General features: G+C 37.7%; 5 protein-coding genes and 2 long non-coding RNA genes across 17 annotated transcripts; 4 read left to right on the top strand and 3 right to left on the bottom strand.

Annotated features, from left to right (window-relative positions):
• Window positions 1-439: 439 nt before the first annotated feature.
• Window positions 440-4,162, top strand: EMB2654 (Tetratricopeptide repeat (TPR)-like superfamily protein). Of its 3 annotated transcripts, NM_180025.2 has the most exons (10): window positions 440-982; window positions 1,066-1,238; window positions 1,333-1,438; window positions 1,573-2,682; window positions 2,783-2,888; window positions 2,978-3,182; window positions 3,279-3,411; window positions 3,528-3,632; window positions 3,740-3,860; window positions 3,957-4,120. In NM_180025.2, the coding sequence occupies exons 1-10, from the start codon at window positions 638-640 to the stop codon at window positions 4,019-4,021; spliced, it is 2,469 nt and encodes an 822-aa protein (NP_850356.1). In that variant the 5' UTR covers window positions 440-637; the 3' UTR covers window positions 4,022-4,120. The 3 variants fall into 3 exon arrangements, with proteins under 3 accessions (NP_850356.1, NP_001323745.1, NP_850357.2); NM_001336935.1 differs by having other exon boundaries at window positions 3,740-4,120; NM_180026.2 differs by lacking the exon at window positions 440-982 and having other exon boundaries at window positions 1,043-1,238; window positions 3,740-4,162.
• A 552-nt stretch (window positions 4,163-4,714) lies between these two features.
• AT2G41710 (Integrase-type DNA-binding superfamily protein) lies at window positions 4,715-7,743 on the top strand (the record flags this gene model as incomplete). 4 transcript variants are annotated; one of them, NM_001202800.1, is made up of 11 exons in its annotated part: window positions 4,715-5,088; window positions 5,149-5,222; window positions 5,311-5,341; window positions 5,429-5,511; window positions 5,658-5,666; window positions 5,756-5,844; window positions 6,025-6,098; window positions 6,179-6,229; window positions 6,576-6,637; window positions 6,721-7,340; window positions 7,435-7,743. In NM_001202800.1, exons 1-11 carry the CDS (start codon window positions 4,862-4,864, stop codon window positions 7,489-7,491), a joined length of 1,377 nt encoding a protein of 458 aa, NP_001189729.1. In that variant the 5' UTR covers window positions 4,715-4,861. The 4 variants fall into 4 exon arrangements, with proteins under 4 accessions (NP_001189729.1, NP_565957.1, NP_850355.1 ...); NM_129735.3 differs by lacking the exons at window positions 5,149-5,222; window positions 5,311-5,341; NM_180024.2 differs by lacking the exons at window positions 5,149-5,222; window positions 5,311-5,341 and having other exon boundaries at window positions 6,164-6,229.
• AT2G09305 lies at window positions 5,065-6,594 on the bottom strand. 2 transcript variants are annotated; one of them, NR_140509.1, is made up of 1 exon: window positions 5,065-5,401. It is a non-coding gene; the product is annotated as an other RNA (long non-coding RNA). The 2 variants fall into 2 exon arrangements; NR_140508.1 differs by lacking the exon at window positions 5,065-5,401 and adding an exon at window positions 6,207-6,594.
• On the bottom strand, window positions 7,684-10,495 carry AT2G41705 (camphor resistance CrcB family protein; the record flags this gene model as incomplete). Of its 4 annotated transcripts, NM_001336933.1 has the most annotated exons (8): window positions 10,255-10,491; window positions 9,994-10,043; window positions 9,305-9,725; window positions 9,126-9,209; window positions 8,932-9,030; window positions 8,657-8,849; window positions 8,157-8,569; window positions 7,855-8,073 (listed from the first exon to the last, which is right to left on the bottom strand). In NM_001336933.1, the coding sequence occupies exons 3-8, from the start codon at window positions 9,680-9,682 to the stop codon at window positions 7,855-7,857; spliced, it is 1,386 nt and encodes a 461-aa protein (NP_001323813.1). In that variant the 5' UTR covers window positions 9,683-9,725; window positions 9,994-10,043; window positions 10,255-10,491. The 4 variants fall into 4 exon arrangements, with proteins under 4 accessions (NP_565956.1, NP_001154568.1, NP_001323813.1 ...); NM_129734.5 differs by lacking the exon at window positions 9,994-10,043 and having other exon boundaries at window positions 7,684-8,073; window positions 10,255-10,495; NM_001161096.2 differs by having other exon boundaries at window positions 7,684-8,073; window positions 9,994-10,276.
• Window positions 9,704-10,276, top strand: AT2G09300. Its single transcript, NR_140507.1, has one exon. It is a non-coding gene; the product is annotated as an other RNA (long non-coding RNA).
• A 968-nt stretch (window positions 10,496-11,463) lies between the features above and the next one.
• Window positions 11,464-24,875, top strand: ABCA1 (ATP-binding cassette A1). 2 transcript variants are annotated; one of them, NM_180023.4, is made up of 40 exons: window positions 11,464-11,741; window positions 11,902-11,981; window positions 12,085-12,253; window positions 12,352-12,434; window positions 12,805-13,021; window positions 13,347-13,555; window positions 13,648-13,708; window positions 13,819-13,905; window positions 14,096-14,328; window positions 14,463-14,577; window positions 14,661-14,750; window positions 14,954-15,162; window positions 15,251-15,363; window positions 15,674-15,780; window positions 15,972-16,034; window positions 16,570-16,656; window positions 16,956-17,054; window positions 17,133-17,317; window positions 17,773-17,827; window positions 17,913-17,984; window positions 18,274-18,975; window positions 19,362-19,540; window positions 20,027-20,237; window positions 20,546-20,629; window positions 20,739-20,780; window positions 20,891-20,987; window positions 21,088-21,215; window positions 21,336-21,440; window positions 21,520-21,666; window positions 21,892-22,155; window positions 22,233-22,368; window positions 22,500-22,579; window positions 22,657-22,764; window positions 23,001-23,151; window positions 23,290-23,426; window positions 23,513-23,587; window positions 23,676-23,979; window positions 24,072-24,205; window positions 24,287-24,348; window positions 24,445-24,792. In NM_180023.4, exons 1-40 carry the CDS (start codon window positions 11,655-11,657, stop codon window positions 24,524-24,526), a joined length of 5,649 nt encoding a protein of 1,882 aa, NP_850354.2. In that variant the 5' UTR covers window positions 11,464-11,654; the 3' UTR covers window positions 24,527-24,792. The 2 variants fall into 2 exon arrangements, with proteins under 2 accessions (NP_850354.2, NP_001031526.1); NM_001036449.1 differs by lacking the exons at window positions 11,464-11,741; window positions 13,648-13,708; window positions 13,819-13,905 and adding an exon at window positions 19,660-19,693 and having other exon boundaries at window positions 11,823-11,981; window positions 14,140-14,328; window positions 18,274-18,366; ... (6 more) ...; window positions 23,513-23,605; window positions 24,445-24,875.
• Window positions 24,876-24,913: 38 nt separating this feature from the next.
• On the bottom strand, window positions 24,914-26,118 carry HSFB3 (heat shock transcription factor B3). The gene is made up of 2 exons (NM_129732.2): window positions 25,746-26,118; window positions 24,914-25,625 (listed from the first exon to the last, which is right to left on the bottom strand). Exons 1-2 carry the CDS (start codon window positions 26,040-26,042, stop codon window positions 25,188-25,190), a joined length of 735 nt encoding a protein of 244 aa, NP_181700.1. The 5' UTR covers window positions 26,043-26,118; the 3' UTR covers window positions 24,914-25,187.
• Window positions 26,119-27,943: the final 1,825 nt, after the last annotated feature.

Raw genomic sequence — 27,943 nt, 5'->3', positions numbered from 1 at the left:
AATGCCTCTATTGTGACCGAGAAATATTGATTTTGGCCAAGTTAAAATATGTGCACAACATTCTAACAAAAAACCTTTATTTTACCGTTTAAGACAAACTATGAATAAATAAAACGGATCTCATAATAGGGTAATTGGTTGGTACTGTTAGATGGTGATACGTACTGTCTGATAAACCTCGAGAAGGATCCTCCCATTGTCATTTTTGATGAACCATCTCCAGATACCAATATATATTGGTTGATCTTCAAGACAACTTAATCACATCATCTTCTTCATTATCATCATTGGATGGATCCATAAGCATATATATATGATCATGTCATTTGCTCGTCACTTCAATTTCCCTTCTTCAAAGAGGCGATTGTAAGGAATTAACAAACTCATGTTCTCACCCCAATTCAAGGAATTTCTCTTGTTTTTTATGCATTTATCGAAACAAAGTCTTTTATGTTGTTAGTATTTATTTACTATACTTTAAAATAAATAAAAGTTATTTTTAGAAAATCAAGTTAGTTTACAAATTGACCATAATGGGCCGAAACATATCGGATATGGGGCCTAAGATCCGTAGCCGCGAGAGTAATGTTATCCTCTTTTATCCACCGAAGAGCCTTCCTTACTCGTTTGGCTGTGAATGGCTACCGTTACCAATTTCAAGCTCGTCACTCCGCCGGAATCTTCCCGCGCCGATAAGCCAGGAGCTACGAAGGCCTCCGACGCATTCCAGGAGAAGAAATCTGTGTCTGTGAACTACGACCGTGGTGAGCATGAGGTCTCGGTCAACATCGGCGGGCTCAGGAAAGCTGATATTCCGAGACGTTACCGAATTCGGGTTGAGAACGACCGGTTTCAGAAGGATTGGAGTGTATCGGAGGTTGTGGACCGGCTTATGGCTCTCAATCGTTGGGAAGAAGTTGATGGCGTTCTTAATTCCTGGGTCGGCCGGTTTGCTAGGAAGAATTTCCCGGTTCTTATCAGGGTATGTATGTCTCGATTTCGATTGGTATTATTCACTGATGCTCTTTTGAACTTATTGGAGTTTTGAATTTTGTAACTTTGCAGGAGCTTAGTAGAAGAGGGTGTATTGAGCTTTGTGTGAATGTTTTCAAGTGGATGAAGATTCAGAAGAACTACTGTGCAAGGAATGATATATACAATATGATGATTAGGCTTCATGCTAGGCATAATTGGGTTGATCAGGCTCGTGGTCTCTTCTTTGAAATGCAGAAATGGAGGTATGTGTGAAGTTTTTATCTGAAAATGTTCTATATTGTAAGTGCGATTATCTTGGATATTAATTTATTGAGAAGGTATATGGTATGGTTGTAGCTGCAAACCGGATGCTGAGACGTACGATGCTCTTATCAATGCCCATGGTCGAGCTGGTCAATGGCGCTGGGCTATGAATCTTATGGATGACATGTTACGTGCTGCTGTGTGTAACTTTGCTTTACTCATGTAAAGTTTACATTTTTGTTTTGGGTTTCCATGATGCCCAACTAACAATTAAGAATAATCTATTTCACTTCTGATATGGTTTTGACTTTTGACTCTTCTCTGGTTTTGCAGATTGCTCCTAGTCGTTCAACCTACAATAACCTGATCAATGCTTGTGGTTCTAGTGGAAACTGGAGAGAGGCTCTGGAAGTATGCAAGAAAATGACAGATAACGGAGTTGGACCGGATTTGGTCACTCATAACATTGTGTTGTCAGCATACAAGAGTGGTCGTCAGTATTCAAAGGCGCTATCTTATTTTGAGCTCATGAAGGGAGCTAAAGTTCGTCCCGATACTACAACTTTCAATATCATTATATATTGTCTGTCAAAGCTCGGTCAAAGTAGCCAAGCCCTTGATCTTTTCAATTCCATGAGGGAGAAGAGAGCTGAGTGCAGACCTGATGTTGTGACATTTACGAGCATCATGCATTTATACTCTGTCAAGGGAGAGATAGAAAACTGCAGAGCCGTGTTCGAAGCAATGGTTGCAGAAGGTCTAAAGCCTAATATTGTTTCCTATAATGCCTTAATGGGTGCCTATGCTGTTCATGGAATGAGTGGAACTGCTCTCTCAGTGTTAGGAGATATCAAGCAGAATGGTATTATCCCAGATGTGGTCTCTTATACATGCTTGCTCAATTCTTATGGAAGATCACGTCAACCTGGGAAGGCAAAGGAGGTATTCCTCATGATGAGGAAGGAAAGGAGAAAGCCAAATGTTGTTACTTACAATGCATTGATTGATGCTTATGGGTCTAATGGGTTTCTAGCTGAAGCTGTGGAAATCTTTCGGCAGATGGAACAAGATGGCATTAAGCCAAATGTTGTTTCAGTATGCACTCTTTTGGCTGCTTGTAGTAGGTCTAAAAAAAAGGTGAATGTTGATACTGTACTTTCCGCAGCACAGTCGAGAGGCATTAATCTCAATACGGCAGCCTATAACTCAGCCATTGGAAGCTATATAAATGCTGCAGAACTTGAGAAGGCCATTGCATTGTATCAGAGTATGAGAAAAAAGAAAGTCAAAGCTGATTCTGTTACTTTCACTATCCTTATAAGCGGTTCATGTAGGATGTCAAAATACCCTGAAGCAATTAGTTACTTGAAGGAGATGGAAGATCTCAGTATTCCATTGACAAAGGAGGTGTACTCTTCGGTTCTATGTGCTTACAGCAAACAGGCAAGTGCTTAGAGTTTGAGCTCAGAAGAAGACGTGTGTATTCAATAGAATTCTGATTTTCATATGGTTTGACTGTCACTTTCTTTGTGATAATTTCCAGGGTCAAGTTACAGAAGCAGAATCCATATTCAACCAGATGAAAATGGCTGGGTGCGAACCTGATGTGATTGCATACACTTCAATGCTCCATGCTTACAATGCTTCAGGTAAATACCATGAGTGTAAGACTGTTAAAAATGGTAACAAAATGTTTTCAGTGGATCTGAGTTGGCTTGGAATGGTTTTGTGTTGCCAGAAAAGTGGGGAAAGGCTTGTGAACTCTTCCTGGAAATGGAGGCAAATGGAATAGAGCCAGATTCGATTGCTTGTTCAGCTTTGATGAGAGCTTTCAACAAGGGAGGTCAACCGTCAAATGTCTTTGTCCTGATGGATTTAATGCGGGAAAAAGAAATCCCCTTCACTGGTGCGGTCTTCTTTGAGATATTTTCGGCTTGTAACACGTAAGTTCTTGTATGTCTATTTAAAACATTACAGTAAAATACTTGCTCGAATTACAGAAAGAGCAATATATCACCCTTCTTCTTTCAACATTGCAGCTTGCAGGAATGGAAAAGAGCAATAGACCTCATCCAAATGATGGATCCGTACCTGCCATCGCTTTCTATCGGGTTAACTAATCAGATGCTGCATCTTTTCGGGAAGAGTGGTAAAGTTGAAGCAATGATGAAGGTACAACGAACTTTTAGTTGATCAGCTAATTAGACTTCCACATTATCTTTCTTTTCTGCCAACCTGTTTACAAAAGAATGTTAACGAAACCATGTTGTACCACTAAACACACGCAGCTGTTCTATAAGATTATTGCCTCTGGTGTTGGAATCAACCTCAAGACTTATGCAATACTGTTGGAACATCTTTTAGCTGTTGGAAACTGGAGAAAATACATTGAGGTAATACTTTTTTGTTTGTCTCTTGCCAAATGAATTTCAATTAGCAATGACCAAGCAAGTTTTGCGGTTGAGAAATAAAATTTGACTTTTGTGTGAATGATTTGCAGGTTTTAGAATGGATGAGTGGTGCTGGTATTCAACCCTCGAACCAAATGTATCGTGACATAATCTCCTTTGGTGAAAGAAGTGCAGGGATCGAGTTCGAGCCTCTAATACGCCAAAAATTGGGTGAGATGAGAGAGGAATGCAAAATAAATGATTCTGTCACATGATTTTCGATCTTTTTGGTGTCTCACATTTCATTTTTTGTTGGTTATTCCATAGAATCACTGAGAAACAAAGGAGAAGGTCTGATTCCAACTTTTAGACACGAAGGCACATTGTTGTAATTTCCACTATATGCTTGTATTTTTGGCCCAGTGATTATGCATATGATGTTTGTAACTTGTAATCTCCTCTATCGATAATATGATAATTCAATTCAGAAAACGAAATCATTTTAGTATTGAAAATAAACGTAGATTGTTGGCTAGAGTTACATATTGAATTGCTATAGGATCCAGCTTGTATGTGCAGATAATAGATAAACTGATACAAGACATTCAATTCAACCAATCATTTCAAAAAGTTTGAATTATGATTTTTAAATGGAATGATTCGATGTGTAAGTCATTACAACGGTAGCAATATGAAGAATCAAATGGTAGGAAAGAAAATCCGAATTTAAAATATTCCGAAAATTATTAAGCTTAGTTTGATAAACAAAACAACAACATCGTGAGTGTACCATAGGAAGAATATTCCTTGGAACGAGGCGAGAGTTGGGAAACACTTCACATTAAAATGTCAGAATCCAGAAACAGATCACGTACACGTGGACATAATTAGTACACGTCAGCATATAAACCTATTCTACTAATGACGAAAGCACCCTCGTCTCCGTACATAGCCGTTGCAGTTATTATCTTTCGCTTCGTTGAAAAAGGAAAAACAAAATTGGGACGTAATGGTAAATTAAGTCCGTAATTTTATTTTGCCGTTGTTTAGATTACTAGAAAAGACTCAAAAATCAAAATCATTGTATTCGGTGAAAAAGGAAAGAGTCAAAGTTGAATTTTCTCAGCTCTCACTCTCTTTTTCTCTCTCTTTACTTCTACTGTATCAAGAAGCTCCGTTTTGCTTAGCCATAGTGCGTCTAGGGTTTGGTTGGTGGGAAGAAGGTTCCGATCATGGCGTCGGTGTCGTCGTCGGATCAAGGACCTAAGACAGAAGCAGGATGTAGCGGCGGAGGAGGAGGAGAGAGCTCGGAGACAGTGGCGGCGAGTGATCAGATGTTGTTGTATAGAGGTTTTAAGAAGGCGAAGAAGGAGAGAGGTTGTACAGCTAAGGAGCGTATTAGTAAAATGCCTCCGTGCACTGCTGGGAAAAGGAGTTCCATATACCGGGGAGTCACCAGGTACTGTGACTTTTCAAATCGGGATTGTCGGTTTATGATGCGGAGGAGATTGGAGTATAGGTTTGGTTGTGAATTGGGAGTTGTGTTATCTGTATTAGAGTATGGAATGTTTGGATTGGTGGATATGCACTTTGGTTAGGGATCTTGTGTGGAGCTAAATTATCTGGAATCTGTAAACTGTTCTAAAACACACTAATTTTCACCTAATGTCAGATTTTATAGTGTCTAGGCTCAAACTAGAAGAAATGAGTAGGTGTGCTTAGCATCTGTATGAGGTTTTTGTTCCATAGCAGTTGGAGATGTTGATGCGTTTTGTTTGTCGTATTTGTGTTGAGTACAGACATAGATGGACAGGTCGTTATGAAGCTCACCTTTGGGATAAGAGTACCTGGAACCAAAACCAGAACAAGAAGGGAAAACAAGGTTCCTCTTCTTCTTTTTTTTTTCTCTCTGCATCTGATAAAATTGCTGTTGTCATTTGCAATAAGTTTTCTCTTGTTTGGAGTATCAAAGCTGATCTTTTCTGTTTCCTATATATTTTCATGGGTGACGGAATTTCGCCACACCAGTTTATCTAGGTAAGCTAAAAGCTTTATATGTGTTGATTATATTCTTGTATATCAAATTGGATAATTTTTCACTGAAGAACCCAACTCTTACTTGACAGGAGCATATGATGATGAAGAGGCTGCTGCTAGAGCTTACGACCTTGCTGCCTTAAAATATTGGGGTCCTGGGACACTTATAAATTTTCCGGTGAGATTGCTACCGTAGTATGCTTTCTAAGTTACTCTTCAACCGTGTGGTTTCCTTAATAATTTTCATGGTCAATATATATGCATAAGTGGAGTAAGGATGGTTAGAAGTGTTTTGGAGCCACCCTTCTCAAGTTTCACTGTTTTTAGCTACATGCATTTACGTATTTCATTCTCGTAGGTGACTGATTATACCAGGGATTTAGAAGAAATGCAAAATCTCTCAAGGGAAGAATACCTTGCATCTTTACGTAGGTGCGTATGTATTTAAAAGCACTATAGTTTTCTTTTAAGAACCATTTATTGCTGATACTCTTTAGATATCCCTTTGGCAGAAAAAGCAGCGGTTTCTCTAGGGGAATAGCGAAATATCGTGGACTTCAAAGGTAAAACTGGACCAGCAATTGAGTTCTCATTTCTCTGTTTTGTCTGAAAAACTATGGAATCAAGAGTGATCATCTTTGTGTAATTGCCTATAAGGAAGATTCTTTAGTGACACATTGTGGATCATCACGGTTTTGATTAATTGACATATGGTGGATATGCTACTAGTTAATTTCATAGAAAAGTCTATATGCTACTCTTAAGAATAGGGATATGGCAAAACTATCTTCACTGTTTTGGCTGTAGCCCTCTTTAGTTTTGTCTTTTTAACCTTCTTTCTCACAATTAACATTCATACCTGATATGCATTTCTGCTGTCTTTCCATCTATTCTGCACTTCCCGACCAGCCGATGGGACGCATCAGCCAGTCGTATGCCTGGACCTGAATACTTCAGTAACATTCATTACGGTGAGTTGCTAACAATATTGACCTAATTGAAACAAATGTTTGCTTGCATCAGACTATTCAAAACTCATTGTCATTATTAACAGGGGCAGGTGATGATCGTGGAACAGAAGGTGACTTTCTAGGTAGCTTTTGTCTGGAAAGAAAGATTGATCTAACAGGATACATAAAGTGGTGGGGAGCCAACAAGAACCGTCAACCAGAATCTTCATCAAAAGCATCAGAGGATGCAAACGTCGAAGATGCTGGTACTGAGCTTAAAACACTGGAACACACATCCCATGCAACAGAACCATACAAGGCGCCAAACCTTGGCGTCCTTTGTGGAACTCAGAGAAAAGAAAAAGAAATATCATCACCATCAAGCTCTTCTGCTTTAAGCATCTTGTCTCAGTCGCCTGCCTTCAAGAGCCTAGAGGAGAAAGTGTTGAAGATCCAAGAAAGCTGCAATAATGAAAACGATGAGAATGCAAACCGTAACATCATCAATATGGAGAAGAATAACGGCAAGGCAATAGAGAAACCAGTTGTGAGTCATGGAGTTGCTTTAGGCGGTGCTGCTGCTTTGTCTCTTCAGAAAAGCATGTACCCACTTACCTCTCTCTTAACGGCTCCATTGCTCACCAACTACAATACATTGGATCCTCTTGCAGACCCTATTCTCTGGACACCATTTCTTCCTTCAGGATCCTCTCTTACTTCAGAGGTTCGTAGTCATATATCTATAGAACCAGAGACTTCAGAGGTTACTACAACACATCTTCCTTATGTCATTTTCTTTGGCTCTCTTTCTTCTGCAGGTGACAAAGACAGAGACCAGCTGTTCCACGTACAGCTACCTCCCACAAGAGAAATGAGCCGTTCCCTTTAGACTTTATGTATGTCAGATTCTCCTTTTTTGAGATGAATTCGTCGACTTGACATCTCTTTGTCTCTTTTATGGAGAAAAAGTTGGGAAAAGTGTGACAATGGTCTGAAGCAGGAATGTACAGGTTTTGTTAGTGGTTGTGTTTTTTTTTTTCCAGTGTGGAATATAGAATCATGATATTTTGTGTAAAACAGAAAAAAGTTATCATTATAGTATAGAAGTTTGCTCTTAATATTTCTGCACAAGGTATAATATAATTTGATTGTGACCGATCTAATTATTCATCTCTACCAAATGTTACGACTATGTATTATCACATCATCTGCACAAGACTTATCTAGCTTTGATACAACTAACTGAATCCTATTACCCAGACAGGGACTGAGTATATAATAGTTCCAATCGCAAAAGAAACCACAATGGTAAAAGATGCATACGCATAGGCTCTCCATGGGTAATCACTTTCTCTCATCGCATTGAACTCAGCCATGAAGGTCGAAACTGTGCTCAGACATCCCAACAGACCAAACTGTATGCTCGAAGCAACCGTGTTACATGTTCTCGTGTTCACCTGTTTCCCAAAATATATACAATGAATGTTATCTTTTGTGATTTGATCTGTTTGGTAGAGAGAGGAGGTGAGGAAGTTTATACCGATTTCTTCAAGGTAGCCAATGCTGCCATAACGCAAGCTGCAACTACATTTGCAATGAGGGTGCCAAATGGGACCCATCTCAAATTTTGACTATCCTTTCCCAGCCCACGTCCATTGAGTCGGGCTAAGAACCATCTGAGCCAGACACCAGGGGCTGCAACTAAGCAACCAAACCATAGCTGAGCCTCGCTTGTTCCTTTGTCAAACTCTTTCACAAGCAGTATGGAACTGGCAGTGAGTAAAGCCACAAGCAACAGAAGCATCAGGGTCAGAGACACAATATGGCTCTGGAAGGTGTTAACCTTAAGACAATGGAATTTATCCTCAGAAGAAGCTCTTCTATGAAGAAGCCATTTAAACCCTTTGGCCGTTTCCACTCCCAGAATTATGGAGTATGACGTGAGAAACAATCCTGTAAAGTCGTTTATGCTGTAAGCAAGTATGTTTCATCCAATTTAGTAGGTGATTGGAGATTGAGAAGGGAATTTTTTGTTTTTACCTAATAAAAAGCCAAGCACAGCATACACCCATTGACCATCAGCACTAAGATCCAGCATTTTCTGGTTCCAACCGCTGAATGTTGTCAGACTCCCCAAATAACCAGTCGATAATCCTATCGCCACAAATTCAGAAACTCTTGCTATATCTGCTTTGAATACAACGCCAAACCAACCCATCAAGAATGATCCTACCTATAAGGAAGCATTTGGAGAATTTTTATTAAGAAAGATAGGTTTGTAATTAAGTTTGAGATGAGTGCATTGCGACTTTCACCATGTTGGAGGGAAGATCAAGGTACAAGATGCTCCCATCACTTGTTACTCGAGCACCAGTTGGCCCAAACAATTTTTGCAGCAAATATCTCGTAATGGCCTGTATATTTGGAGTCAACGAGTTGATTATAATGATTTAAACAAAAACAAAGCACAACAGAGAGACAGACAGAAAATGGAAAATAAGCATTTTACCCCAAAAATCCCAAAAACAGCCAAATGAATTAGGCATGATATGTACTCCAAGGACTTTGGTAACACTCGCTCTTCCTCCTTTCCCTGTGCAACCCACGAGCTACAATAGATCAAAACATTGGACAAAGAAACCAATACTAACAATGATGTGACTATGCAAAGTTAGAGGTAGTCTCTACGGAGTTGTTTATTTCAGGTGACAAGAGTGACTTGGTCGGTAAAGGAGATGCTGTTATGTCCTCAGGCAAAGTTTTATTTACGGAAGCAGTGTTGAAAGCTCGAAGGTCATGTAATATATCTTGTTCTTGACGAGAAGTATCATGAGTCCCTTGTTCTATAAAATCATCAGCAGACAAACGGCTGCTTCTACCAGCACTATGCCTTCTCCGAAGTGAGCGGTCCCCAATATCCCCTGCCTCTGAGACACTCTCACTATCGACGTCATTGTCAATTAGGTGAGGCAAACTACGTGATAAGCTTAAAGAAGAGGCTACACTGCTCTCCCGACTAAAAGACTTGGCTTGATAAGGTTCTATGCTGCTTTGACCCGTATCCATAGGCGTTGTAGCCAAAGCATAAGATTCTTAAATGATGCTCCACCTGCACATATTTTAAGCCACAGCCACACACACAAGAAAGAAGACATGAAGGAATGTGCAAAAAGAGACAAGAGATAATCGAACAATGTGGCAAGTAAACATTCGAGAAATTCCTAATGCTTATTAAAGACACTGTTTGAAAAGTTTAGCTGTAATCTTCAAAACCATAGCTTTTTGATACTAAGACAACAAATTCAAAAAAGTTCACATATTCATGATAGATTATGACTTTAGTTTATTACTTTCTACAGAAGCAGAATAAGAATGACCTGGTGAAGGGATCCAAAAACAGTTTTCAAGATTTTGTCCTCCACTATCCCTTAAAACAAAAGATAAAAATTTACTTGCGTTTTAGTTAGTGGAAATCGAAAAAAAGGTAGACTAAAATAATCACTTGTTCACCAATAGAGAAAAAAACGAAAATCTTAAAAAGTTGTACAGGTGGCAAAGACGAATGAATACTTTTCTTAGATTGGGACCTGTTTTGGGTTTGGATTTTGAGCTAGACATTTAAAATTCAGCAGCTTTACCTAATGGCGAATTCAATCTTAATCGTGAAGAATCAAATTTGATCCCAAAAGTCGCCGGCGGAGAAATCGAGCTAACAGGAGACAATCGAAAACCATCAATTTATTCTCTGGTTTATTGGATGTTAAGGGAAGTAGGTTCGATTGTAGAAGATGGACGAACAACAAAGCAGAAGACGATTGTAACTTTGTTTAGTCGAACACACATGTACAGACAAGTAGAGTTGGTTTAGTCGGGAAAATCGCACCCTAAAAAAAACAAAAACAATACATAAGTTTTAAAATATTTCTAAATTATGGGCCACAAAGAGCTGGCCCAGTAGCCCCGCTTCTCATAACAGATTTTTTTTGTCTCTGGCGGATAACAAAAATATCCTTGGAAACGACAGCCCAAACAAAATCATCTTTAACATATATTTAGATGTTACTTGAAATTTGATCATATATTTTGAAAAAATCCAGATAAATTATTAAAAGTTAATGGTATTAAAAAAAAAGTTTCATTGTTTTTAGTTGAAGAAAATAGTGTCATTTTGATTCTACATTTGATATAATTTTACTAAAAATTGTTTTTTTTCTGTGTTAAAAAAAAACAGCATTTTTGAGGATTGAATATGAAGGTGGATTTCTTTAAAGTTGTGTCACAACTGATAAAAATAAAAATAAGAATCAAGTTGGGGAGTGGCAATGAAAGGAATAATTCTAATGGCGGCTTTTATTGGCAACCTTCGGAAAAATAATAAAAACATTCGTATACTTTGCCGTCAAACTTAGGAACGTCGTCGTTTTCGTCGTAATATAATTGGCGTAACGCAACTCTAAAACGAATCAGGATGTTCCACGTACACTACACTAGGCTTTTAATGTGGAGCCCGTGAGAGAGCCACCCCTACTTGGCATTGACGCAAAGATTTATATTTGGGTCAACATCAGCAACTGTACTTAAGTACTTATATATATTAATTATAAGATTATCTTCTTCTTTTTTTTTGGTTTAATATAAGATTACCTTCTTAATATCACGACAACTAATCTAATCTTCTCCTTATTTTTTGGGTTTTTTGATAGAAGAAGAAAGGTCCCGTAAATAAATGAAACAGTTTCGGAATTCTTCTATTTTTGTCGACCACTTGTGTTATCCGCAGCTAGTTGCAAAATTCTTTTGTTTGATTGTATAATCAAATTGATTAATGAATCAAATAAATTGGCAGGAAAAAAAAAAAAAAAAAAAAGGAAGCACAAATGTCAGTGAGGTGAGCCCAAGTCTTCGCCACCTCTCTCTGCTTTCTTAGTTTGCTACTTTGCTTTGCCTTTTCCCAAAGAAGAACCATAAAAGTATGATTTCTTATTGAAGCCAAGACTAGAATCTATCGTCTAGGGTTCTTTCTGGGTTCCAAGGAAAAATGGGTTCATCGAAGAGGCAATTCAAGGCCATGCTCCGCAAGAATTGGCTCCTCAAAACTCGTCATCCCTTCGTTACTTCAGCTGAGGTTTCTCTCTTTTTCTTTGCTCCTCAAAACTATGTCGTTTTCATGCTTATTCACTGCTCGTCTTAATGGGTCTTCTTCTCCTTGATGCTGAATGCAATTTTTGTTTTTAAAATTTCGAATTGTTGATCAAATTTTGCTTCTTTCTCTTATTCATTGGCAGATTTTGCTTCCGACTATTGTAATGTTGCTGTTGATAGCCGTCAGGACACGGGTTGACACCACAATTCACCCGGCTCACTCGTAAGATATCAGTTTTTTACACTCGTCACTAGCCTCTCTCTCTCTCGTACTAAAATTGGATTTTGATTTCGTTTTCTGCATTTTGTTCTGTTGATCATGAAAGGAACATAGACAAAGATACAGTCGTCGAAGTGGGCAAAGGCAACTCTCCTAGTTTTCCAGAAGTTTTGAAGCTTTTGCTTGCTGAGGGGGATTTTTTAGCTTTTGCACCTGACACTGATGAAACTAATAACATGATCGACATTTTGTCTCTTAAGTTTCCGGAACTGCGGGTAATCATCATCACGTCTTCATCTTATGCTGCATTCTAGATCGATAGTTACTCTTCATATGTCACACGTTTAATCGACCCTGTGTCTTCTGTTTGCAGCTAGTTACTAAAATTTTTAAAGATGACATAGAGCTGGAAACTTATATAACATCTGCGCATTATGGTGTCTGTAGCGAAGTGAGGTATGTTTTGTTCTTTTTTCCAGCTAATAAGAAGGCAATTTCATCCCTAGTTTCTTGTCGCCTTCAAACTTTTTCTTGTACATCTCTCTGTTTATTCTGTGAATTGGTTAGCATTTCTTGAATAATGGCAGTATCTCCTTGGGTTAGTTGTTACAAATTTGCTACAACTTTGATGATTATACTACCTGAACAAGACTGGTATCTTTTCTATGTTGGAAACAGGGAGATATTTTGGCTTCACATGCCCAGTGTGTCTGCATTTTATCTTCACTAGTACTATCATCAAAGTTATAACTAGCTGTCTATGCTTTTTCGTTTTTTTTTTTTTTTTAAATGTTAAAACTGATTAAGCCTCATCATGTTTGCTTAGGAATTGTTCGAATCCAAAAATAAAAGGAGCAGTGGTATTCCATGAACAAGGACCTCATTTGTTTGATTATAGCATCCGCTTGAACCACACATGGGCATTCGCAGGATTCCCAAATGTCAAGTCGATCATGGACACAAATGGACCTTATATCAATGATCTCGAAATGGGGATTAATACCATACCAACAATGCAATACAGCTTTAGCGGATTCTTGACTGTATGGCCATTACTTATTTTCATTGAAAGTTTGTCTAATCTGTGCCCATGATTTTTCTATCATCTTTGTAGCTCTCCCCATAAAGCTACTAGGCAGTACAGTAGTCAGATAATTCTTGTCTGTAGACTATATAATCTATGCTATTATAGGGAAATATAGGATTAGTCAAAGAAATTCCAAATCAGGTGTTAGATTATCACACACTAAAGTAGTAGTTACCATTTAGTAAACTAAATCAGTTCATCTGATTTGAATAGAAATTCTTGAAGTAGGGGGTTTCATCTTGGTTTCGCCCAGTTTTGATTGGTCTTATACCCTTTTGCAGCTCCAGCAGGTGGTAGACTCTTTCATTATATTTGCTTCTCAGCAAAATAACGACTTGCCATTATCACATTCAAATCTTAGTTCAGCTCTACGCTTTGAGCTGCCATGGACACTGTTTAGCCCCTCAGTGATAAGAATGGTTCCATTTCCAACCCGTGAATACACTGATGATGAGTTTCAATCTATTGTCAAAAGCGTAATGGGATTGTTGTATGTATCACCTGCTCTATATTTTCTTTCCTTACATGTATGCATGGTATTTGAGTGTTTATGGTTTGGATGATTATATAATTGTTGAGCAGGTACCTTCTGGGATTTCTGTTTCCAATCTCCCGGCTTATCAGCTACTCTGTCTTTGAGAAGGTTGGTTTGGGTTTATGTATTTTGCTTACTTTGGAACACAGCTGATATGTATCTTTCGTTTACCAATAGTTGCTTTTCTATCACTTACGCTTTTTTTTCTGACCTTGCAGGAACAGAAAATAAGAGAAGGACTATACATGATGGGCTTGAAGGATGAGATCTTTCATTTGTCGTGGTTTATCACATATGCATTGCAGGCAAGTTTCTGCTTGAAATTTGACTTGTGAACTTTTGTTTGCCTCTCTTCCCGTGGCTATGGTAGCATTTTCTGTTGTCAACAATATTGACTTCAGCTGGAAGAAGCAGACGCTTTACTTCTTTTGATATATCTAATAACTTGTAGTTCTTGGTATATTTTGTCTTTTCTAACTAGACTTTGTTCTGCAGTTTGCATTGTGCTCTGGGATTATTACAGCTTGTACGATGGGAAGTCTCTTTAAGTATAGTGATAAGACCTTAGTCTTCACATACTTCTTTTTATTTGGGCTCAGCGCAATCATGCTCTCATTTATGATATCAACATTTTTTACTCGAGCAAAGACAGCTGTGGCAGTTGGGACCCTTACCTTTCTCGGAGCCTTTTTCCCTTACTACACTGTAAACGATGAATCTGTCTCCATGTATGTTTGTGCTTTTCACTTTTGTTATTTTTTTCGTGACGGCTGTTTTATGGATAGACAAAAGTTATGCTTATCTTTGGCACAACCATTTGGTCTAGAATACATTAATGTAAAATTAATTGTCTGACTTGTAGGGTATTGAAGGTAGTGGCTTCTTTGCTTTCGCCTACTGCATTTGCTCTTGGGTCAATCAACTTTGCTGATTATGAGCGTGCACATGTTGGACTTCGTTGGAGCAATATATGGCGGGTATGGTAGTTATGTAAGTGGCTACAGGCCAAGGTTGATTCTCCTTGTATTCTTAACTTTTGTTCTGGTCAATCTTCATGCAGGCATCTTCTGGAGTAAGCTTTTTTGTCTGCCTCTTAATGATGTTGCTCGACTCTATTCTTTACTGCGCACTTGGACTTTATCTGGACAAGGTACCTCCTTTTGATACATGTCTATATTTAGTGCCTGTCTTGTAAATTTATGTCTGCTATGTGACGTTCAATTTTGTGAACTGATTCTTTTGTTCTTGACATTATTCCTTGTTAAAATATAATTGTAGTTAGGAGGTTTATCTTTTCTTTTTCGTTATTGTATCCTGCATCTTTGGGCCTAATCCAAGAGTTCATTTCCTCAGGTCCTCCCCAGGGAAAATGGTGTGCGGTACCCATGGAACTTCATCTTCAGCAAGTATTTTGGGAGGAAGAAAAACAACTTACAAAATCGCATTCCAGGTTTTGAAACTGATATGTTTCCAGCGGATATAGAGGTTAATCAGGGAGAGCCTTTTGATCCTGTTTTTGAATCAATAAGCCTGGAAATGAGGCAACAAGAGCTTGATGGAAGGTACATTCGTATCACAACCAAAAACAAAATCCAATTAATTGGTTTCCATAGCTGGACATTTGGTTTACCTTTTATGTTTGCCCTGTAGGTGCATACAAGTTAGAAATCTGCATAAGGTCTATGCCTCAAGAAGGGGAAATTGTTGTGCAGTTAATTCATTGCAACTTACATTATACGAGAACCAGATACTTTCACTTCTGGGTATGTCTTTCCTGCTTATTAAACATTCCCATCTCCTCTAATTTGGTCAGTTTTTATTTATTCATTGTTGGGAAATTCATTTTTAACATATTGAGAAAAGCTTTCTTATAACACATTTATCTACATCTTTTGATATTTTCTATTCCCTGGCTTTGTCATCTAAATGTTGTCTCTGATGAATCTTGGTCTCTGCAATAACATCATGACACCATGCATGCAATCTCAATTGGCAGAAACAACGAAAATCACGTTGAAAAAAGATAGTGCTAATCTTGATATATTCGTTAAATCGTGCTTCCTTTGCTTGAAGGACATAATGGAGCTGGTAAAAGCACAACAATATCAATGCTTGTTGGCCTTCTTCCCCCAACGTCTGGAGATGCCCTGATACTTGGAAACAGTATTATAACAAACATGGTAAATTTTTTCTGTTGCTATTACTTGAATCTCTAATTTTCTTGCATAACCAAAAAACTCTGACCTATAAGCTACTAAGATATGCATTTTTGTTTTCTAGCATCAGTTGAATACCATCTGTATGTTTTTTATGCTGTTAATTCCCCTATTCTTGCATTTTTGTTTCTGACTATACGACTCTCTTTTGGTAGGATGAGATACGGAAAGAACTAGGTGTTTGCCCTCAGCATGACATCCTCTTTCCAGAACTGACAGTAAGTGAAAAAAATCCCTTCTTTTGCCTCTTGTTTTATTCTAAGTGACGGATGAGATGCTTGCAATTCGGATCCAATAACATGGTAATATTATCTTGATCAAAGAAAGAGAACATAAAATGTGAAAAAGGCCAGGAAAAAAAACACGGCATTCTTTTTTCATTTAGGCAGATTTGGTTGGTTTTCTTATTTTCTTTAAATTCACAGGGCTCATTCCTCAGATGTTTTTGTTTTTTATTCTTTTACTGTTACTGGTTTTTGTCCAATTATCTTCTATAGTCAATTGTCAATTTATGCTATATAGTTCATACATTTTCTATACCAGAAGTAAAACCACTGCTAGGGTCATGCTTGTTTCAAGCGTAGGATAGGAACATGTACCATATATGTGTTGTACAATGAAACATTTATCTGCTTCTTTTGTTGTTATATCGTTTCTTTCTATGCAAAAGTTTCAGTCTTATGACAGATTAGATGTTTTCCATCCGAATGATGATATATAATATGATTTCGAAATGATTTATATCTACTGTAGGTTAGAGAACACTTGGAGATGTTTGCGGTTCTTAAAGGTGTTGAAGAAGGTTCCTTGAAGAGCACAGTTGTTGATATGGCGGAGGAAGTAAGTATGTAGTGAAATTCAAGCTTTGTAGATTTTCCCTCTCCTACAATCTATATTCACACACTTGGATTTCTGAAATTTGATTTCATAGCATCTGGTTGCTAATTCAATTATGGCCTAAAAGCATTAAAACTTCAGACTGCATAAGTTTGAGTATGTAACATAGTTTGGAGAACAGCAGATGAATTCATTTTGTTGTTTGATGCTGCCGTTTGGGGTGGAAAGCTGTAGTTGTCTTTCCTGCCAATTTTGGGTATAGGTCACAGACTGTCTGATCTTGGGTATTGATTTTTTTCCAGGTGGGATTGTCTGATAAAATTAATACACTTGTACGGGCACTTTCTGGAGGGATGAAGAGGAAATTGTCACTTGGAATCGCATTGATAGGTAACAGTAAGGTGAGAAAGAAACACAAAGACATCTTATTTCTTGTGTTTCTCTTAATCGGTTGTCGTTGAATATGCTTTATATTTCAGGTGATCATTCTCGATGAACCAACCAGTGGAATGGATCCTTACTCAATGCGTCTTACATGGCAGTTAATTAAGAAAATTAAAAAGGGTAGAATAATATTGTTGACAACACATTCCATGGATGAAGCTGAAGAACTTGGAGATCGGATAGGAATCATGGCTAATGGGTCTCTTAAGTGTTGTGGCAGGTTAAGTGTTTTTAGACTACTCTGGCTTTTTCTGTTGCTTGTCCTTCCCATTTTTTTTAAAAAAGAAAGTTATTTCATTCCAAGTTAGGAAGAACAACGATGCATATGTTGAAGGCATGCTAATAACACAAATTATACAAAGCATTCACACCATGGGATTGCTTAACATGAGTTAGTTACTATGAAGTGATATGATTAGGTTGGATTTTTCAATTGGTTGCTCATGACTCGTAGAAGGTGTTTTGATTTGGTGTTGGTGCTGTGATAATTTCAAATAAAGAAAACAAAAGATTCCCCAAGCTTACGCTATCTAACTAGACATGTGAAAGTGCTTCACAAATAAAAAAAAATCTTTCTTTTTCTGACCCATAGGAATTATTCATTTATAGTTTTCTAGACTTTAGTTAACCATTTAACATTTTACCAATTATTTTGGGGTTTTTATGGCTAAGCAGTTCGATTTTCCTGAAGCATCACTATGGGGTTGGTTACACTCTTACGCTAGTTAAGGTTTGTTTGTATTCTTTTCATTTTCGTCTATGTTGTTAATGTTTCTATTTAGGACATCAATAACTGGTGGTCCTTTATGTTGTAGACTTCTCCAACTGTCTCTGTTGCCGCACATATAGTTCATCGTCACATTCCATCAGCAACCTGTGTGAGTGAGGTATATTACTTACAATCTCTAAGGATACTGAGAGCATCTGAGCAACGAGTAAATTCTATGAAAGAGGTCCATGCTTTGCTGCATGCTGTGATACTTTGCAGAGGTCCAAGCTTCTAGAGTAGAGAGCATAATTTGGTTGATAATCTTCCAATTGTGTCCTTAATTTCTAAATAATGGATATCATAGCATATCTATAGCTGCAGATATTTCCCCTAGAGTAATTTTTTACTGCATTTAGATAAATTTAAGCCCATCTCTTGCCTCATCTTTATAAGTGATGAATGTCCAGGTGGGAAACGAAATTTCTTTCAAGCTTCCGTTGGCTTCCTTGCCTTGTTTCGAAAATATGTTCAGAGAAATCGAAAGTTGCATGAAGAATTCTGTTGACAGATCTAAGATTAGTGAGATTGAGGACTCAGATTATCCTGGTATTCAGAGTTATGGTATATCTGTCACGACACTTGAAGAGGTGTTTCTGAGAGTTGCTGGCTGTAACTTAGATATCGAGGATAAGCAGGAAGATATATTTGTTTCTCCTGATACCAAGTCTTCTCTGGTATGCATTGGATCTAATCAGAAAAGTAGTATGCAACCCAAGTTGCTAGCAAGTTGTAATGATGGCGCTGGAGTTATAATTACCTCAGTTGCAAAAGCTTTCAGATTAATTGTTGCTGCAGTTTGGACTCTCATTGGATTTATTAGCATTCAATGTTGTGGTTGTTCCATTATCTCAAGGTCAATGTTTTGGCGGCATTGCAAAGCATTGTTCATAAAAAGAGCGAGATCTGCTTGCAGAGACCGCAAAACAGTGGCATTCCAATTCATCATCCCAGCAGTTTTCTTGCTTTTTGGCCTTCTTTTTCTTCAGCTCAAGCCACATCCTGATCAAAAATCCATAACTTTGACAACTGCATATTTTAATCCTCTGCTGAGCGGAAAGGGTGGTGGTGGCCCGATTCCTTTTGATCTGTCTGTGCCAATTGCCAAAGAGGTCTGTTGAGTATCATTTATATTTTGTGATATCTCTGGATGCATGTACTGGCAGTTTAAATACAATTAGGTGGCATCTTATATTACTCGCTCTAGTAACTATCACATTAATCCTGGTATATCAAAATTCATTTCACCTCTTAACTTCTACACGTGCATAAAAAAACTAATTGCTTGGTGACGTATTCATTTCATTATTTGAGTTACTGGATGTAGAGGGTTTGCTCTTATGCAGCTGTCAACAATTGACCCAGGGTTTTATAAAAGCAGTAGTTCTGTTACACATTCACTGGTTAAATTTTATGCTTACATGATTTTGATCACAGTGCACTATGGTTGAATTCACCTTACCAAACATTGTTTGTATCAATTTTTTTGGCCATTTAGGTTGCACAATATATCGAAGGAGGCTGGATTCAGCCCTTGAGGAATACTTCATATAAATTTCCTAATCCAAAAGAGGCACTGGCTGATGCAATTGATGCAGCAGGTCCCACGTTGGGGCCTACTCTACTTTCAATGAGCGAATTTCTGATGTCTAGTTTTGATCAGTCCTACCAGTCAAGGTATGTATAGGTCACCAGCAGATTCATGCTTTGTTATCTTTTGTGAGTTACGCTAAATAATCCATATGCTCCAGATATTGTTGCCTTCACAAGTATTATGTTCCCCTGTTTGTTGCTAGTCGTGAAGGCTTAAGTTCTCATGATTCATGTAACGTATGCATTTAAATAGCTGCTCCCAGAACTATGTCAGTTTAAATTTGGAGGGCCCTTTATGTCGCATCAATTTCTGCCAATCTGAAAGATGCATGGGTCGAAGACATTTCCGCTTTCAAAGCTATTTATGAGTTTCTTGTTTCGTAATATCTAAGTGAACATTTTGTTTTATTCTGCGGGACATGCCTTACACTGTTATTAATCAAAGAGTTCATTGAGTTAGACAAAACATTTACTTTGTTGCATTTCCTACGTTGGTGACCTCTTTGAGAATGTTACAGTGTACTATTTTATGTACTGACTTTGCTAATTGCTACCCGTGAGTGTCTTTAGGTATGGGTCAATTTTAATGGATGGCCAGCATCCAGATGGGAGTTTAGGATACACCGTGTTACACAACGGTACTTGTCAGCATGCTGGTCCAATCTACATCAATGTTATGCATGCTGCGATTCTCCGACTTGCTACGGGTAACAAGAATATGACCATTCAAACCCGAAACCATCCTTTGCCCCCTACAAAAACTCAGCGCATACAGCGTCATGTATGTCTTTCTTTTTGGAGTAGTTCCCTTTCTGTGGTATTAATAGACAATGGTATTACTTTATTGAAATTATGTTCAGTTTGAGGGTTAAGGATAAGTTAGAGTTGATGGGATCCCTCAAACTGATTGTCAGTATATGTGAACCAATGTAACAGCCTGTAGCAAAAACTGACACGTGTCTACCTTATTTTTCCTCGGACACAAAAGATCAGATTCTAGTCCCTGTCTCATCCTCTCAAAATTGTTTTATTCGTAAAAACAAAATGTCACGATATTAGTAGTTTTGATCTTATTTCTTTTCATTGTAGGATTTGGATGCTTTTTCCGCTGCAATTATTGTTAACATTGCGTTCTCGTTCATCCCGGCCTCCTTTGCTGTTCCCATTGTTAAGGTATGTATCCTGTATGTAAGGTCAAACCTCAAGTTATTTTGGCATAAGTTTTTTGTTTAGTGCTACCTTTCCAGTATTTTTTCTGAATATAGTATTTTATTTTATTCAGGAGCGGGAGGTGAAAGCAAAGCATCAACAGCTTATTAGTGGGGTAAGTTTTCTCTGGAAAACTTCTGGAGAACCAAAAACAAGCATAGCATCAGTCCCAGATTCTTACTATTAATCCTGTAAATTTGGCCTCATGATCTCTTATGGCTGCAGGTTTCTGTTCTTTCATACTGGTTATCAACGTACGTATGGGATTTCATCAGTTTCTTATTTCCGTCAACATTTGCAATAATCCTTTTCTACGCTTTTGGTAAGTTAGTTTTTGATTTCCATTTGCATTTGGACTTCTAATTCACTGTACTTTGCTAGTTTGCTATAAACTTACTGAAATGATTGATTTCTTTCCTTAGGTCTGGAACAATTTATCGGAATAGGTCGGTTTCTTCCGACTGTCCTTATGCTCCTGGAGTATGGCTTGGCAATTGCATCATCAACGTACTGTCTTACATTTTTCTTCACCGAGCATAGCATGGCTCAGGCAACTTCTAGCTACTCTGTGCTTTTACCCATATCGTTATTTGTTTTTTCTTTTTCCTCAGTTACTTCATACTGTTAGATGATCTTTACTGATGGATAGATGACTTTGTTGTAATCGCAGAATGTTATTCTTATGGTCCACTTCTTCTCTGGTCTTATCCTTATGGTTATCTCATTTGTCATGGGCCTTATTCCAGCGACTGCTAGTGCAAATTCATATCTAAAGGTGTGGAATCTTCTGATTTTCTGACCTCGGTGAGCCTTGAAAAGACTAGGAACTGATTCTTTTTCGTTATGCTTTACAGAACTTCTTCAGATTATCACCAGGATTTTGCTTCTCTGATGGATTGGCTTCATTAGCGCTTCTAAGGCAGGGGATGAAAGACAAATCTAGTCATGGGGTGTTTGAATGGAACGTCACTGGAGCGTCCATCTGTTACCTGGGTTTGGAGGTTAGAGTCTTCCCTGTTCTTCACCTTTTTTTGTTCCTACTCCTTTGAAAACCTGAGAAATAGATCCACCATTAAGTGTCAATGATTTTCATATTTGTGAATTTAAAAGTTGGAATATTGTCGCTACTCTATGCTACTATTGTCATTTTTTCATGGGATAGACACAAAATTATCGTTAATATATACTATAGGGGCATCTCGTCTGACTGAACTCATATATGACAGAGTATATTCTACTTCCTTGTGACGCTTGGGCTTGAGCTCATGCCTGTCCAAAAAGTGATGTCGTTCTCAATTGGGGAGTGGTGGCAGAATTTGAAGGCTTTCAAGCAAGGTGCTGGTTCTAGTTCTACAGAGCCACTTCTCAAGGATTCGACTGGAGCCATTTCCACTGATATGGAAGATGACATAGACGTGCAAGAGGAAAGAGACAGGGTGATTTCGGGGTTGTCAGACAACACGATGCTCTACTTACAGAACCTGAGGAAGGTATTGAAGCCTGCTCTTTTTACCCAAGCGTTAACAGAGATTCTCCTCTCTTTTTATCCTAAAATACTACTGTTCAGGTCTATCCTGGTGACAAACATCACGGCCCAAAAGTAGCTGTACAGTCTTTGACTTTCTCAGTCCAAGCAGGAGAATGTTTTGGCTTTCTAGGGACGAATGGAGCTGGGAAGACTACTACCTTGTCTATGTTATCTGGTATGTTGTGCGTCTTTGGTATTTGGAAACTATTCCGAGCTGTTATCTTAAATACTTTGTAACCCCCAAATAAACAACTTCAACTTCTGAAGCAATAGCGTTGACTATTCTCACTTCTTTGGGTGTAACAGGAGAAGAAACTCCAACTAGTGGAACTGCCTTCATCTTTGGCAAAGACATAGTAGCGAGTCCCAAAGCTATTCGTCAGCATGTATGTCAATTCATTGACTTTACCAATTCATTGAATCAACATTGAATGTTTAAAGAAATATTTTGTTTCCTACTCAGATTGGCTACTGCCCCCAGTTCGATGCTTTATTCGAGTATTTGACTGTGAAGGAGCACCTTGAACTTTATGCAAGGATCAAAGGAGTAGTTGATCATAGAATTGATAATGTAAGTGGTACGTTTAATGCTTGCTTACACGCCTTAATGAGTTCTGTGATTCCCCAATAGAAGTATAGGTGTTTGGCTAAGTTAAATACCTACATAACATTTGAACAAATCATCTTTCTCTACCGTCTAGGATAAATTAAAAATATATTCAAAATCACAACCTTACTATTAGGCATAAATCTAACTAGTGGAAGTTCCTAATTGGACATTGTCTGATATGTGTTATCTGATAACAGGTGGTTACGGAAAAGTTAGTCGAGTTTGACTTGTTGAAACATTCTCACAAGCCATCGTTCACTCTTAGTGGCGGAAACAAGCGCAAACTATCCGTTGCTATTGCAATGATTGGAGATCCTCCTATTGTCATCCTCGATGAACCATCTACAGGTATAACCCAATCAAGATTTTGGTTGACTTGCCTGACCAGTTTGACTTTAAAATCACTAACGAAGACTTCATCTCTGTTCTACACTAGTTCTTAGCTACTGGGTAAAGTTTTTTGTGTTTTTGTTTTTAATGCTTCAGGTATGGATCCTGTTGCCAAAAGATTCATGTGGGATGTGATATCCCGCTTGTCGACAAGGAGTGGAAAGACAGCGGTCATTCTGACTACTCATAGCATGAATGAAGCTCAAGCACTTTGCACTAGGATCGGGATCATGGTATTTTCTTAACTCATTTTGAACTCCTTAGGGCGTTAGTTCCTTAAATCTTTCCACCTCACAGAACCATACTCCTCAAACTACAGGTAGGAGGCCGCCTAAGATGCATAGGTAGTCCACAACACTTAAAGACACGCTACGGAAACCACCTAGAGTTAGAGGTACCTTTTTACAATGGTGTTTTGTTTCAATGGTAGGAAGGATCATTTCTCAAAGCTTGTGCGTAATGTTGGCTGTCTTACCAATTAGGTCAAACCCAATGAAGTCAGCAATGTGGAATTGGAGAACTTTTGCCAAATAATTCAGCAGTGGCTGTTTAACGTTCCTACGCAGCCTAGAAGTTTACTGGGTGATCTCGAAGTTTGTATAGGTGTCTCTGACTCGATTACTCCTGATACGGCTTCAGCATCAGAAATCAGTTTGTCACCAGAAATGGTACAGAGGATTGCCAAGTTTCTTGGTAATGAGCAGAGAGTGAGTACTCTGGTACCTCCATTGCCTGAGGAAGATGTGCGATTCGATGACCAGTTATCAGAGCAGCTGTTTCGAGATGGTAGGAGCACACATGTCACATACTTTTTTAGATTTGCCTTATTTCACGACTTGTAGCATAAATATATGTTTTATCCGTTTGATGCTGAACAGGTGGTATTCCACTTCCAATATTTGCCGAGTGGTGGCTAACCAAAGAAAAGTTCTCAGCATTGGATTCTTTCATACAATCTTCGTTTCCCGGTGCAACATTCAAAAGCTGCAATGGACTGAGTATCAAGTACCAGGTAAATTATTAAACACAAAATCTATTGGCTCTAAGATTACTCTTGGACTAGTGCTCCATATTTGTCTCTCTTGGGTTGCAGTTGCCATTTGGAGAAGGAGGATTGTCACTTGCGGATGCCTTTGGACATCTTGAAAGAAACCGGTAAGACATTCTTCTTTTAACTGTTTCTTCTCCATGATCCACACAACATCAGTCTTTGTAAGTCTGAGGAAAGAAATTTGCTTCATTCTATGGCAGGAATCGGCTGGGAATAGCTGAATACAGTATAAGTCAATCCACACTTGAGACCATATTCAATCATTTTGCAGCTAACTCATAGCCAGTGAAACCATTATTGCGGCTTGTACAACAAAAACCCTTTGTGACCATAGCCCAAAGAGAGATCTGATCACTTATTATAATCTCATCTGCGTACTCAACATAGTTGTAAATATGACATATACATGAGAAACCTGTGGTCTTAATGTCTATATACATGATGCCTCATATTTTATCTTCCATCAACTAAAAATCTGGAAAAAACCCTAATGTGCCGTATGTTCTGGCCTAAATTCGAAATAAGAGAATGCCAATCTTTTACTTCTAGTTCTAGGCCTGCTTTGAGAGTTGAAAGTTGAGAGTTGAGATTTACCAAAATTCAACCATTTTGCAGCTAGTGATACCATTATTAACGCGGCTTACATAACCAAAATCATCCTGACCACAGCCCAAAGTGAGATGTAACTCATCTCATCTACCCAAAATAGTTTTAAATTTCGCAAATACATGAGAAAACGTTCTCTTAGTTAATGGCTATATATATACACACGATGTACCATGTTATGAACACGAGACTTAACCAATACAGCAAAGAATCCGATATTTCTCGGACATATGTTCTGATCTTGCATGTCTTAAAAGAGTACTATATATAGTTATGCAAAACTTCTAAGAATATGAAGAAACTGGTATATTACGAATATCAATCTAGCAATCTAGTTTCATTCAAGTTTTACTCCGAACAACTTAAGCCCTTCATCTTCTTCATCATCACTTTCATCAGTTGCATCTTCGTCTTCTCCTCTGTATCTCTCCACCAACTCCATAAGCTGCTTGCATTTCTTCTTGGTTTTCCCAAGTTCGCAGCTTAATAACTCGTTTTCATTCTTCAAGCATTTGTTTTCGTCGAGTAATGCAGTGTATACGAAAGAGGATGAAGTGGCGGAAGACTGTTGATCCTCATGGTGATGATCAATCCCAATCCGTTGATGACCTTCTTGATTCACCATCGTTGTTGTTGGTACAACCTGGTGATTAGACTTGTTGTGTGACCAATGTTGGCTCTTCCTTCTTCGGATATTGCTCATAAGCTCTCTTTGCCCCTTTCGAAACATCTCATTACTAAATTCCCATCTTATCGTCGTTACTTTTCGAAAACCCTATAATATTTTTGTAACAACACTCATTAATGCCTTTAATTAAGCAAATACACTTAGTAAACTCAAAGAAACACAAATAGTTTAAAATACTGATTGAAACAGTGAAGCATATATACGTACGTAAGTATTGAGCTGGCGAACGAAGCTAGAGAAGTTGCAATGCTTGAAAAGTGTTGGTAACAGATCTCTAGCGAATTCTGCCGGCTGCCACACGACGAAACCAGTTCCGTATTCGTTCCAAGATATAACCCCGTCCGTCGTCGGATCCTCCACCACTTTGTATGTCTTTACCAAGAACGGTGGAGGCGGCTGTAGCTCCGCCGTGGATGTTGAGTTTCCGATCATAAACTCCAATGGCAAACGCTCCTCGTCGTTAACGTTATCGTTACACCGTAAATGTTCACCAGCATCTTCCATATATAAAACGAAAATTATTATTCTTGAAGAAAACAAGTAGTAGAAGATCTCAAACTAGAAAGACGTAACACGACTCCATAGAAAGAGATAGAGACGTTATTTAATTTAATTAGGTGGTTGAGACAATAATAGAAATACTTTAACAAAAGAAAACAATAATAGAAATACTTTGAACAATTTTCAAGGAACGTACGCTTCTAACTATTTACATATTCTATAGAATATGTAACTCTAACACTAACATGCATATAATCATGATGCATACACACACACACGATTGTGTTTGTAAATATATTTTTCTTATATCAAATGAAAATCGATGTTTGATGACAATATGACATGTAATTTTTCAGGTTTGAAACCAACCATCGATAATATTTACGTCGAATCCACTATACGACATAACTCTTTTTTTTCTCAAACACAACGCTCGTCTCTAACATGTATAACTAACGACATTTTGCTTTTAATTTTAGAATGATATTGGATTACTTTACCCCCAAAAAAACTGATATCAACTTAATTTGTATAGTTGATATTTAGTACTGGTCTTAAGTTTTTCAGGGAAACTGCAGTAGTCGTTGCTTTTACCAACCGAGCTATATTGTCAATATAATTTTAGTTGTAACGTGTGTGTTTGATTAGACGTATAGGAAACAAACGAAAAATGATTTTAAAAAAAATATTAATCACGAGGTATATATGTGAATACACATATATTAATGTATGTTGGTAAAATTGGATATTGTGATATGAAGCAACTCGTTTGGACCCCCTTTAGGTGAGGTGGTACTATCAATTTACGAAACGCAAATCATGCATATTATTCATCATGTCTACCTATATTTGTAAGATTTAGTTTTCTCTAATGATTAATCAAGTACTATCATTAGTAAAATCTCTCGAATATATAATATGGATTGCAAAAATATCACATTAATTACCAATCTTTTTTTCTCTATAAAGTACCAGTTAAAATACCACATAGCAGAAGTTATATTCTTAAACAGATCGTTTTCTAAATTTCATGTTAAATTATATTCAAAGTACAAATCTTTTGTAATGGTATTTTTAAAAATGATTATAAACTTGATATTTCATATAGTTAGTTTTGTTGTTTTGTAGGATCATGTAAATTGCTCGTTTTTCAAAATTGATGACTATCTATCTTTTTGACTATACATGCTTTGTCTAATTGTATGTTACTTTCGACACCTTAATTTGTTGATAATATATAAACAAGTGCTTAAAAGAGTATATATAGAAAAAGTAAGGGGGTTCAGTTGATCTGAATGGAAAGTTAAAAAAGTGATCATTCATCACGGTCGAATTTGATCATATATATAAGTTTATGGTAACGTATAACGGTAAAAGCCAGTAAATTTATAGAAGGAATTCCAAATTAAATAATTCTTTAAAATTTCAGTTGAATAAAAGTTCCCAAAGTTAAAATCTTTTTTTTTTTCCAAGACATAATCAAGTAACTTAAGTAAATGTCGGTTTTAGCACAATAATGCAAGAAAGGAAACCTTTAGATCTCTATTGGTCAAAGTAGGGGACAGTGATGTAATTCAAGTCATCGATCTACTGACTACTGGTGTTTGAAGGGGATTACCGACAATGTTCCTATGACGGCGCGTACCTTCCACGCGTCTGTAAAAGAGAGAGACAACTAATAATACAAATCCTAACGCTTAAGCTCTACTATATCGTTTTAACAGTAGTGATCCATATATATGTCCTGTTGAAATTATTTGTTGAACAATAAGATTAAGGGATCACAAAACTACTCCAGCATATACTACTTGGATATGTAGCTCTTGTAAGGCTTAATTTAGATGGTAAGATATAAACATCGAATTTAAGAATAGTCATCAAGAACAGCTTAGGAAACTTCAAAT

Source organism: Arabidopsis thaliana, chromosome 2 (genome assembly GCF_000001735.4).
Source record: "Arabidopsis thaliana chromosome 2, partial sequence".
NCBI lineage: Eukaryota > Viridiplantae > Streptophyta > Magnoliopsida > Brassicales > Brassicaceae > Arabidopsis > Arabidopsis thaliana.
This window is presented reverse-complemented; position numbering and strand designations above follow the sequence as displayed.

Bases quoted from the DNA above. Each gene is read 5' to 3' on its own strand.
- HSFB3 (NM_129732.2), bottom strand. From the start codon at position 26,042: ATGGAAGATGCTGGTGAACATTTACGGTGTAACGATAACGTTAACGAC. The intron at 25,626-25,745 runs GTACGTATATAT...AAAATATTATAG, and splicing joins TTCGCCAGCTCAATACTTAC to GGTTTTCGAAAAGTAACGAC.
- ABCA1 (NM_180023.4), top strand. From the start codon at position 11,655: ATGGGTTCATCGAAGAGGCAATTCAAGGCCATGCTCCGCAAGAATTGG. The intron at 16,035-16,569 runs GTAAGTGAAAAA...TATCTACTGTAG, and splicing joins TCCTCTTTCCAGAACTGACA to GTTAGAGAACACTTGGAGAT. The intron at 17,828-17,912 runs GTTTGTTTGTAT...TTTATGTTGTAG, and splicing joins ACACTCTTACGCTAGTTAAG to ACTTCTCCAACTGTCTCTGT.
- EMB2654 (NM_180025.2), top strand. From the start codon at position 638: ATGGCTACCGTTACCAATTTCAAGCTCGTCACTCCGCCGGAATCTTCC. The intron at 983-1,065 runs GTATGTATGTCT...GTAACTTTGCAG, and splicing joins ATTTCCCGGTTCTTATCAGG to GAGCTTAGTAGAAGAGGGTG. The intron at 3,861-3,956 runs GTGAGATGAGAG...GTTATTCCATAG, and splicing joins TCTAATACGCCAAAAATTGG to AATCACTGAGAAACAAAGGA.